This window comes from Haliotis rufescens, unplaced genomic scaffold (genome assembly GCF_023055435.1).
Source record: "Haliotis rufescens isolate VD_foot unplaced genomic scaffold, xgHalRufe1.0.p SCAF_52, whole genome shotgun sequence".
Taxonomy (NCBI): Eukaryota; Metazoa; Mollusca; class Gastropoda; order Lepetellida; family Haliotidae; genus Haliotis; species Haliotis rufescens.
In genome coordinates, this window is record NW_025964246.1 from 1944334 (window position 1) to 1957611 (window position 13278).

The 13278-nt window shown below is 38.5% G+C and overlaps 1 protein-coding gene across 13 annotated transcripts in view; it reads left to right on the forward strand.

Annotated features, from left to right (window-relative positions):
• Positions 1–13278, forward strand: part of LOC124124053 (peripheral plasma membrane protein CASK-like) — a 507943-nt gene that overhangs the window by 237069 nt on the left and 257596 nt on the right. For all 13 annotated transcript variants that reach the window (XM_048384960.1, XM_048384957.1, XM_048384959.1 and 10 more), the window contains 2 exons: positions 507–584; positions 11877–12052. In XM_048384960.1, coding sequence (XP_048240917.1) covers positions 507–584; positions 11877–12052 — 254 coding nt within the window. The remainder of the gene's footprint in view (positions 1–506; positions 585–11876; positions 12053–13278) is intronic.

Here is a 13278-nt window from a genome sequence, read left to right on the forward strand (position 1 = left end):
TCTAGTGGTAGAGCGTCCGCCCGGAAAGCGGAAGGTCCAAGGTTCGATCCCCGGCCACGTCATACCAAAAGACGTAAAAAGACGGTACTTGTTGTTACCCTGTCTGGCGCTCGGCATTAAGGGGCTAAAACAAGGACTCGTCGGCTTGGAGTCAGTATACTGTGTCTGAGTGGGGTATTCATGTTAAACTGCGGCATGGTATCTCAGTGAGCTAGCACTATAAAATCGGCATTGGTTCGGACTGATACAAGCATGCACATCTATATATCCAATAATCTTGGATGTGATGTTAAACCCCACCTCGCCTCACCTTGGTGATGTAAACTTTGTAAAAGGAAACATAGTGTTGTGTTGTGACACACCTCTGGAATAAGAAGAGAAAATATTGATACATTGATATTGCAGCCATCTACTGGCAAGAAGTGCTTGGAGAGGCAGAATCAGATAGTTCTTAGAATGGTGATAATGATGAAATATGATTTCTATTTTTGACTTGTTCATTTCAGTATGGATGGTGCTGATCTATGTTTCGAAGTCGTTAAACGGGCATCGGCAGGGTTCGTCTACAGCGAAGCAGTCGCCAGGTAGGTGGTGAGAATCTATAGCAGTGGTAGTCGGGAGTTACCGTATTCGACGTAATAAGCGCCCAGGGCGCTCTCAAAATTAGATCAAAATGCTCTTTATAGAATATTATTTTGGTGGAAAAAAAGTTGAAAGATAAATTTCGTGGTTTATGCTGACAGCCTGAAATGTTTATATACGACAGATATATTTTTCCAGAATTTAATTGCCCAAAATTAAGGGTGCATATAACACACAAGTGCGTATTATACACGAATAAATAACACAATCAATGGGGTGCTAATTGGGATTGTTCGCTAGCCAATATATTAACAACTATCGCCGTGGGCGCTTATTAGAGCGGGGCGCTTATTACGTCGAATACGGTAATCACATTCCTATTGCTGGCTGGAAAATGCTGATGCGACAAATAAACAAGCGATTTCACTTCCTCTTTGGAGGAATATTATATGTGAAATGACAGTACAGACATAACTTGATACCAGGATGTTTATCATGATACTTGAGCATCTTGATTGGACATTGAGAATTTCTTCTTCATTTTATGGGTCTAAAAATTTCAAACTTCAAAGAGGCCATAAGGAGAGTGTCATCCAACTGATTTGTCACAAAAAGCAAAGTCAAATTTTTAATGTTGTATTATATTTCATCACTTTGATATATCTTTAAAAAAATAAGATTTGTATATAGTACACCACTTAATGTAAAAATGCCTAAACAAACAAACATTTGCTTTGAGTCTGAAGAATTTTTGTTTGTTATAAGACGATGTATGATTATTGAATGATTGCAATATAAATATTCCTTTGTCTGTGTGAGACTCATTGTCTTCACCTGTGTTATGGGTATGATATGTACATGTATACAACAGAGCAATATTAAACCCATATGAAGATCCGGGGTAGAATAGGTCTTCAGCAACACATGCTTGTCGTAAGAGGCGACTAAGCTTGTCGTAAGAGGCGTCTAACGGGATCGGGTGGTCAGGCTTGCTAACTTGGTTGATGCATGTCATCAATCCAAATTGCGTGGATCTATGCTCATGATATCAATCACTGGATTGTCTTGTCCAGACTTGATTTTTTACAGACCGCTGTCATATAGCTCATATTGCTGAGTGCGGTGTAAAACAACAAACAAACAAACCCATTACGTAACATAGGCTTACAATGTAGATTTACGATATAGACAGATGACAGAGACTTTTGATAGTCTTTTAGCTTTATATAATGCTTGTCATAAGAGGCGACTTGCGGGATCGGGTGGTCAGGCTCGCTAACTTGGTTTTATGCATGTCTTTGTATCCCAATTGTGTTGATCCATACTCATGATGTCATCCACTGGATTGTCTGGTCCAGACTTTATTATTATTATTATTATTATGATTATTTACAGACCACCATCATACAACTGGAATAGTGCTGTGTGTGGTGTTAACCTTTAGCCAACTTTCATAAGACTTTCATCTGAATGAAAGAGTGTTTCATTTGTCATTTGCCGTTTAATATGACGAGAGAAAAACAAAAACAAAGATCATGAAATCTGACAGCAATATTTTAGTAAGTGCAAAGGTCACCAGATGTGATGTCACTGACAGGGTAATAGGCTGCTGATAATCTTTCATTACAAAACATTAACTGTACATTTGGAAATACTTCGCCTGTCACATACTGATAACACAAATCTCGACATTAAATCTGCAGTCACATTAATATGAGTCAACAATTCGACTTTAACATGTAATTGGCATACTATTAAATCGGTTTGACCTTGTATGCTCCTGTGTCCCAGGAACAGTTGCGGTGAGTGAGTGAGTATGATTTTACGCTGCTTTTAGCAATATTCCAGCAATATCACGGCGGGGGACACCAGAAATGGGCTTCACACATTGTACCCATGGCGGGAATCGAACCCGGGTCTTCGACGTGACGAGCGAACGCTTTAACCACTAGGTTACCCAACCACCCCAGTAACAGTTGTAGATTAGCAACATACCTCATGCAAGTTTCTCAGTATCTTTTATTTGAACTTCTGTTGATATATCAGTGGATGTTATGAATATAAAGGGTAAGGTGAAATGGGGTTTAATGTCACATCCAAGATTATTGTACTTATATAGCGACGTGCATGCACGTGTCTGTGTCTGTGTGTGTGTGTTTGTGTTTGTATGGCTGCTTGTACTAGTCTGGACTGATGCCGATTTATAGTGCTAGCACACTGAGATACCATGCCGCAGTTTAACATGAATACCCCACTCAGACACAGTATACTGACTCTGAGCCGACTAGTCCTTGTTTTAGCCCCTTAATGCCGAGCGCCAGACTTTTGGTATGATGCGGCTGGGGAATATAAGGGGAGATGATTCATGTAACTGTGATGTACATGCTGATGATTTTTTGTTGTTGAAATAATTGTGTCCCCCACAATACGTCTAGATATATTGTCGATATAAAAAAAATGAAAATGGGTTGACAAATGCGTTTTAAGATAAGTCATGCCTTGCCTAATTTGATAAGTTATGTGTAAATGTGTGGTGCATATATATTGATAAAATACATATTTTCAGTAGTTTCACATTAAACTGGAGATATTTAAATAATTTTGTGTTATGACACATTTCTACATTCTAGAATGATTTTAGAACAACTTCACAAAAGAATAATGAAAATACCTCCATGGTTGCGTATTGATGATAGTTGTTTTAATGCTTAGTTATTACAGCTGTTTACACCTCCACAATGATTGTGTGTGTAGACACTAGATATTGATCAATGCATCAGCACAGTGTAACTGATCAATCTTTATTGATTACCTTCTATTTGAACAGCAATTATGTGAAAAAGTAACTGTTTGATGTCATTATTTTATTTTGATAGTCCTTGAATAATAAATATATAAATAGATTACATCAATAACATATATACATTCAAAACTCATATTGACATTCATGTCAAATTATATAATAATTTTGGTATTCAATAAATAAAAAATAAATAGATAACATCAAAAATATATACATTCAAAACTCATATTAACATTCATGTCAAATTATATAATAATTTTGGTATTCAATAAATAATAAAAAAAACAAAAAAAACATGTACGTTCAAAACTCATATTGACAGTCATGTCAAATTATATAATAATTTTGGTATTCAATAAATAATAAAAAAATACATAAAAAACATGTACATTCAAAACTCATATTGACATTCATGTCAAATTATATAATAATTTTGGTATTCAATAAATAAAAAATAAATAGATAACATCAAAAATATATACATTCAAAACTCATATTAACATTCATGTCAAATTATATAATAATTTTGGTATTCAATAAATAATAAAAAAAACAAAAAAAACATGTACGTTCAAAACTCATATTGACAGTCATGTCAAATTATATAATAATTTTGGTATTCAATAAATAATAAAAAAATACATAAAAAACATGTACATTCAAAACTCATATTGACATTCATGTCAAATTATATAATAATTTTGGTATTCAATAAATAATAAAAAAACCAAAAAAAACATGTACATTCAAAACTCATATTGACAGTCATGTCAAATTATATAATAATTTTGGTATTCAATAAATAATAAAAAATACATCAAAAACATGTACATTCAAAACTCATATTGACATTCATGTGTAGTAAGTGGCCTGTTTCCAAACAAAACAATGCTAAAATAGAACTAATAACAGATTTTTGTCTATCAATCAAAGTGATGTACGAAAATTCAAAATAAATCAAATGATCACCAGCACTGGATCTGACATCTTTGATCAGCTGATTGGCTTTATCCAACCTCCTACCCAGAGTTTCATGTGGCCATGTACCTCTGCCACAGGCCAGCACCATGTGACGATTCGTCACATCTTACACCGTCCATTCAAGATGTTGCATTTGTTTTTGATGTGTTTCATTTTTGACAAGTCTACATATCTAGACAAACATATGTCATAGAATGGTTAGACCCGTGAAAATCTGGGGTAGAATAGGTCTTCATCAATCCATGCTTGCCGTAAAAAGTGACTATGCTTGTCGTATAAGGCGACTAACAGGATCGGTTGGTCAGACTCACTGACTTGGTTGATGCATGTCATCGTATCCCAATTGAGTGGATGGATGCGCATTATATTAGTCACTGGATTGTCTTGTCCAGGCTTGATTATCTACAGACCGCCGTCATATAGCTAGAATATTGCTGAGTGCGGCGTTAAACAACAAACCAACCAACCAATCATAGAATGTAGATTTTGTTTGATAAACAACTACCACAGGTCGTTTATTTCTTATATGCGATGTCAACGTTATGTACAGGTTAATTTAGAATGTTGATAAAATGCACAAGCTTTAAAAATATTTACCTGTATTTTAATAATGATGACTCCCTGAATACACTCAGAAATGTCGGAGAAGTCCATTTTACGAACAGGTGGGTTAAGTTTGGTGTTCCTCACGATTCCTCACGTTGATTATCTGTACCTTTTCTCCGACAACCGATTGTCATATCTCTCCCTCTTTTGGATGTGATCATTCAGACACTGGCTCATTTTTATGAAACCTGTACAAGAATTTCACAATCTCATTAAAATCAGATCTTAGTTCTCGCTACCACTAAGTAGTTCTGCCGACATCCCATTACAGATCCCCTATCATCTGACCAATCAGAGCGTTGCTTACCAGATTGGGAAAATGACAGTTGGAATGTGTTTTAGAACTAATCATTAAACGTCAAAAATGTTTACACTGGGTATTCCGAATGACTGTCAGTTATGGGCTGTACGACTGGTTCTGTCAAATCACCGTATATCTTCCTTCAATGGGATAAACATTTGAAACGGAAGAGACCCTCCACAGCCAATGGGAAGCACTGCCTATAATCTTGGACATCTATTAGACATTTCAGTATTTTATTTTGTTTAGATTTCAAATTTCGAATCAAATACTTTGTCAAAATAGTTTTCGAAGTGTAGAATGGTATGAAAATTGACAGTTTTGAAAGCTGCTTTCTGATCAGCTAATGCCGACATCTTCCCAGTAATTTCATTGGTAGGTCAAAGTTCGTGAAAGGTCGGTCAGATGTGTAATGGGATGTCCTCAGATCTCTGTGTAGCAGTAGCGAGAACTAAGACCTGATTTTGATGAGACTAATGAATTTCAGTAATGATTAATCAGCATGCTCTCTCAAGTTGCGAGAAGGAATTACGTTAGAAACACAACCCCATCCATGTGAACATCAGTGATGTTTAATGAGCGCCAAACATGCAAAACCTCCTCTAACAATGTTGTAGGGTGAAAACCATTTTATCCAGACGACGTGCAGAGCTAATACTGTCTTCCTGACAACCTAACAAATGAGCGACTATTACAAACTGGGAAACCACGAGACTGAACATTAACTGGCGACAGTACCCACTTATGGAACAGGAAAGTGGCTTTCTTAATATTGCAGGTTGTTAGATCGAACAGAAAGAAAATCTCAAAACAAAAGGCAATTTGGCAAGCGAAAATGGCTTGGACAAAGATGAAAGTTATTGTCATGGTTCAGAAATGATGTTTTTAGACTTTCAACAGTGCTTTGATAGTTTTTATGCAAGCATGGGACATACCAGTGGGTTTGATGTTCTCTTGTGAGCTATGAAGACTCTTGCACAACTGTAGACCAATCTCATTAAAATTATATCTTTGTTTTCGCTACCGCTAAACAAAGATCCGAGGACATACCATTACGGGTCATGTCAGAACGACCTTTCGCGAATTTTGACCGACCAATGAAATGACTGACAAGAAATCGACATTTGCCAATCAGAAGGCAGCTTTTCGACCTTTATGACACTAGTTTCAAACTGGCGACTTTGCCTTGAAACATATTTTGACGTATTCTCGATTGAAAATTTAATACTGATAAGAAAAACATTCTGGAATGGAATTCTTATAGATGGCCTAGACTGTATGGATATAATCATAAAACCCGTAACTGTCGTTCGGAATACCCCGTGTTAAATATTTCGTAGTTGCATGATTAGAAAACACATTCCGACTGTCACTTTCATGATCTGGTAAGCGACGCTCTGATTGGTTGGATGAAAGGTCGTTCTGACGTGACCCTTAATGGGATGTCCTCAGATCTTTGTTTAGCATAGCAAGAACTAAGATCTGATTCTAATGAGATTGAACTGTAGACTGTCTCACAGTCTCTGAACCATATTATTTTCCCTTCCGATAAGCCCTTAATATAAAGCTATGGTCCTAAAGTGAAGCAAGTCTCCATTTTACCAGGTTCCTATATCACACGGGCTCCGTTTCAGTTAAGATGTAGCTGTTTGTTTTTATCCTAATTATATAGTTCCAGAGACTAAATGTTGGTCTGCCACCATGCCAGCATTGTTGTTTGTTTGTTATACACAGTGAGCACTAGCCCAGCTACGTCACGGCAGCTGTTAACAATGTGTCTTGGCCAACCAAACCAGCCATTATATACTATTCGACCCGTGAAGCTCCGGGGTAGAATAGGTCTTCAGCAACCCATGCTTGCTGTAAAAGGCTTGTCGTAAGAGGTGACTGACGGGATCGGGTGGTCAGGCTCGCTGACTTGGTTGATGCATTGATATCACTGGATTGTCTGGTCCAGACTCGATGTTTTTACAGAAAAAATCATATCGCTGGAATATTGCTGAGTGTGGCATTAAACAACAGACAGACAGACAGACAGACAGACACCAAGATTCAGGGATCATTTCAACCTCCTTGTATTCTGTCCTCACCATTGAGCAGCTTTTTATTATTATTTTGGGTTTAGATACAGATTTCAAAACAATTTTGTTCAAACAGTTACGGTTCTAAGGTACAGTGGTCCCTCGCTACAACGCTACCAATGGGGTCCAAATAATTGGTGGGCGTTATAGACGATGAGCCGTTTAACCGAGGCCGAGGCGGGGGAGCACGCTCGGCCAATCTCACGATCTTCGCCTTGTCTTGCACATTGCAATGATACAAGTTGTTTACCGTTCATAGTGTAAAAATATATATCCATTATGTTTTCGCCGTTTGTTATTATTTACAAGCCTTAACTGTCACATTCAATGTGAATGTAGTCTACTTACATGAAAATATCAATCGATAGTGGTAGTAACAAACGCTTTGAGTGAAGAGCCAATCACAATTCATTACACAAGTACAGAGTGTTTCAGTGGCATTGATTGGTCATGTTGCTTAAAATACAGAAAAAGAGAGTTTTGACCAGTGCTACGCGCATTCATACACATTCATACAAATATAGATACACATTCAAGCCAGATTAATTGGTTTGATACGGTTACTTGATCCGAATCAAAAGGAATGACCGCCGTGTTGTGACAGCAATTACATGTGAGTTGACAGTGTCGCCTCAAATTGGATTGCCCACTAATTAAGAATATAAACTTCGCTTGTGGTTCTCTTTTATTGCATGCATGCGCTTCTAAGATCAAAGGATGTATAGTGTGAAAAGTTAACTAGTAGGACAATCGTATTTCCGGATGTTTTCAAACAGATTATTAGAACTCCATTCTGCGATAAACGGTTGATTGTGCAATGAGAAGCGTTATGTGCAAATGAACAACGAACAACAATACAATCATCTCTGTGTAAAACGCTCAGTATTAAAAGTGTACATAAATTTTGGGACCCATGCGTTACCGCGCGTAGTAACCGAGGTAGCGCTTTATCGAAGAGCACAATAGCGAGGGATCACTGTATTGTGAATGTCACCCATGGTCTATACAAGGCCATATGTCTGACTGTAGACACAAGGAGGGGAAATTGCAGTGACCATGACTGACCGCTTCAGGTTTTCAGTTTTTTCAGCATAGCATTGGTCCCTTGTCACTTGTCACCAGTCATGAGAGGTAACGATAACTGTATTGTAATATATCAACCACTGGATTGACTGGCCTACATGTGTCACCCATTGGACTATTTCTGACTGTGGAGAAAAACAACTTGCAAAATCTTTGGACCTTAACAGATTAAGCTCCTTCCCCCCTCTTCTTCTTCTCTTCTCTCTTCTCTCTCTCCCCCCCCCCCCCCCCCCCCAACTGCCGTGCTGTGATATTTCGTCTCTTGGGACTTGGAAGTATTAACCTGTGACCAGCTCCCCCTTCAACTGCCATGCTGTGATATTTCGCTCTTAGGACTTGGAAGTATTAACCTGTGACTAGCTCCCCCTTCAACTGCCGTGCTGTGATACTTCGTCCCTTGGGACTTGGAAGTATTAACCTGTGACTAGTTCTCCCTCAACTGCCATGCTGTGATATTTCTCCTCTTGGGACTTGGAAGTATTAACCTGTGACTAGCTCCCCCTCAACTGCCGTGCTGTGATCGTGCAGACACAAACCCAACCCACTCACTCACTCATTCTCTGTGTGTACTGGTGTGATGATGGAGTTATGGTATTCAGGCTGGACAACGACAAATTACATTCATAAGGAGTAATGATTCGTTGGAAATTGAACTCTCATCTTCCCCTCTCATCGACTATGGCTATTAATGTCACTGTGTGTCGCTGATTGTGAAGTCGGCATAGATATCAATTAGGGCGAGATGGGAAAGATGGTATAGATCATTGGTTCTGACAGAGCTCCTTCAGTGGAAGCTGCTTGCCTTAGGAGCTAATTGTTGGAAGCACTGTTAGTTAATACCAATCAATTATCTAAAATTGCAGATATGATATGGGTAAAATGTTGGCAGGCGTGCAGTTTTTATCAGTTGTGGACCGAGAAGGTTGGAGGTTATCAAGCCTAAAATCATAGCAATCAAGATATGATATATGCTGCTGAAAAGAAGTTAAGAACACCTGATAAGAGGGAGTGGGGTAGCCTTGTTGTTAAAGCGTTTGCTCGTCACGCTGAATACCTGGGTTTGATTCCCGACATGGGTACAATGTGTGAAGCCCATTTCTGGTGTCTCCTTCTGCTATGTTGCTGGAATATTGCTAAAAGCGGCATAAAACTATACTCACTCACTCACTCACTCACTCTTTTGAGTAGTATATTTCAAGGTTCATGCAGGCTTGGAAAAGCCTTGAATATCACCAAAATAGCTTGAAAAGCCTTGAATTTGAACAAAATGGTGCAGGCTTATAAATAAGAGTATTAAAAACACAAAACTAATACCGTATTCGACGTAATAAGCGCTTTGCTCTAATAAGCACCCACGGCGATATTTGCTAATATACTGCCTCGTGAACAATCCCAATTAGCACCCCTTCCGATTGATCAATGTACACAAGACTTATTTATTCGCGTATAATACGCACTCATGTATTATATGCACCCTTAAGTAAGGGCAATTAAATTCTGGAAAAATATATCTGTCGTATATAAACATTTCAGGATGTCAGCATAAACCACGGAAACTCTGGGTTTTTTCGACAAAATAATATTCTAATAAGAGCCCCCTATTTCTAATTTTGAGAGCGCCCTGGGCTCTTATTACTTGGAATACGGTAGGTATGTACCAAGGTTGTTCAAGTGTGATTTATCACAGTAATATGTTGGACACTTTGCCAAACACCTTGAAGAATTCATCACATTGATAAAAAAAAATTTGTTGGTTGTGAAATCAATCTTGTTTGAAAATTTGTGATGTTCATACTGCTTGTTCCGACTTACGACTCATATTTAGTTTGGTCTTTCTTAATATTGACAGACTGAGGCTCATAACCCAACTGAAAAACCTTTTAAATGACACTTGACAGCCTTGAAAAACCTTGTAAAGGCCTTGAATTTTAGTGTTCCATTTCTGTATGAACCATGTATTTCTCAATACTTTAGTGGGCGGTCGGGTAGCCTAGTGGTTAAAGCATTCGCACGTCATGCCGAAGACCCGGGTTCGATTCCCGACATGGGTACAATGTGTGAAGCCCATTTCTGGTGTCCCCTGCTGTGATATTGATGGAATATTGCTAAAAGCGGCGTAAAACCATACTCACTCACTCAATACTTTAGTCGTGAAGTTAGTGAGTGAATAATGTCCAATGCAGCAGTCAGCAATATTTCAAGCACATCACAACGGCGTGTGAATATAGGCTGTATCAGACAGTGATGGTACTATCCAATGGTGTTTGGGTATGCTGCCATGCAATCAACCAAGTCACCACGCCTAACAGCATATCGATCCATTTCAGTTGTCTATTAGGAGACCAGTGAAGTTCTGGGGTAGAATAGGTCTCCAGCAACCCATGCTTGCTGTAAAAGGCGACTAAGTTGTCGTAAGAGGCGACTAACGGGACCAGGTGGTCAGGCTCGCTGCATGTCATCATATCCCGATTGTGTAGATTGATGCTCTTGATGTCAATGATGGGTTTGTCTGGTCCAGACTTGATTATTTTCAGACCACCGTCATATAGCTTGAATAATGCTGAGTGTGGCGTCAAACAAACAAACGAACAAACAAACAAACATCCTTTAGGACAAGATGGATATTGGGTTCCAGGGTATTTAATATAGAATAGAGATATTATACCCTGGATAATCGAGGATGGTGGAAGCCATGCTTGTGTGTTCTGATCATTTAAACTGCAAAAGATAATTCCACTTGAACATACATGAAATATAGTACAAATTATCTTATGTGGCATTACCCAATTTAAGAACTTTGGTGACCATTTTGTTTCTTAAGCAGAATATGTTATCTCTGGCGGTTGCTTGATTCAAGGAAGAACATAGTGCCTTGATTTAGGAATATTCTGGAATAAACTGCAAGTTGACAAATATGCTCCATCTGGTTAAGCATGTATGTCTGACTTGCGAAATATAATCGGATTGGTCAAAAGTTTGAACAGAACAAAGGATTTAGCAAACCAATGATTGACAGCATGAGCAATAAAGTTGAGGTTGGGGTTGTCAGGATTTGAAGACTTGCAGAAAACGAGGTAAACACTGTGACCAACCAATATAGCTCCACGAAGTGGAAGGGGGGATATAGGAATGGGCGCTGTCCTTCCATCTGTCCATCACATTTCGTTTTCAGAGCAGAACTAAAAATCCATAATAGATATCTTCACCAAACTTGGCACATGAATAGGTCTAGTGGTGAACTGATGCCTTTTGATACTTTGTGATTTAAAAAAAAATTGTTTTCGAGTTTCCATGGCAACGACTTGAATTCGACTGAAAATGGCAGAAGTGCTCGTTTCCAGAGCAGATCTTGAAAACTGGACATGTCATATTGGCAGGGGATATGAGTATTCCATGCTTGTTTCAACTGAATCTTATTTTCCTTATTTTCCTTCTGCAGTCATTACATGCGGCAGATCCTGGAGGCGCTGCGATATTGCCATGCCAACCAGATCATACACCGAGACCTCAAACCTCATTGTGTCCTGCTTGCTTCCAAAGAAAATTCAGCACCTGTCAAACTCGGTGGATTTGGGGTTGCCATGCAACTTCCTGAAGATGGCAAAGTTTCTGGAGGTAAGGGACATAACTCTATGATTATTCTGAAAACAAGGGACATAACTCTGTATTACTATGTCTGCACATAAAGAGTCATGTGAACAAACAAGGAGGAATTTATGGAGTCATAACAGTTGAATTTAGGAGGATCAGGGAGTTTTTTACTTCATATCTGTAATTAAGTGCATGGTGAATTAGGGTGATGGGTAACCGGGTAGTAAATCTGGACTCGTCCCAGCCCTAACAACAACAAACCATCTTTTATCTGCCAGTCAGGGAATAGTACATGCATAAAAATTGTTTGGCTAGCTTGTCGAATGACATGGAATCGCGCATCTCTCCGTAGTGGTTTGTGATGTGTTGTAAAATTATTATTGTTTTTACTAATATATTTAATCCAAGATTAATATTCATGATCACATTTATTTACTAGCTGCATGAAGTCTATTGAGCATGAATTGTAGATACTTGTTGCATGGAAATCTTTGAGCCACAATTATATTACATTTCTATCTGAATAGGACACTGGGCCTGGGATGTCCTCTTGAACATTGTAAAGAAAATGAAATAAACCGTCTTTTTGTCATGACCAAGATATTCAATTGAGGCCTCAGTTCTTTGATAAACTGGGGGCACTGGTGGCCAAGTCGTCTAAGGCGCCGCGATTCGCTGTGCAGAGTTGCGTCCCTTGGTCACGCCAGAAACCTATGATTGTGGGTTCGAATCCCGGTTCGCCCCGATTATGTTTCTAGGTTTGTCAGCACCATACCCGTGCTCGTGGGTTTCACCGAGGTGGTAAACGTCTGAGACCTGCATCACTTCGGGCTTTCTTCCCACATTAAGCTGACATGCCGTGATATAACTGGAATACTGTTAAAAGCGGCGTTAAACACAACTCACTCACTCACTCTTTGATGAACTGTAGAAAGTTTTCAGGTATTTATCATCAACTTTTCCATGGAGCTTGTGGATATCTCACAATTGACTTGTTCTTAATGGTAATTTAACTCAGACTGGCTGTTAATTTCACAATTAGAAAAGAAACTTGTGGCAGTTGTTGACAATTTGAAATCAGTTAGCTGGCAGGGGAGATAATTATGTTTGTTCCTGCATAATATAGCAGGTGTAAATTCAAATCTCATGGCTATGAAGATATTAATACTTGTACTGATCAATGAACAAAAATGGAAAGAGTATGGTAATAAGACACGTCAAATTTATTTCATCATAGTTTTATTGTTTTA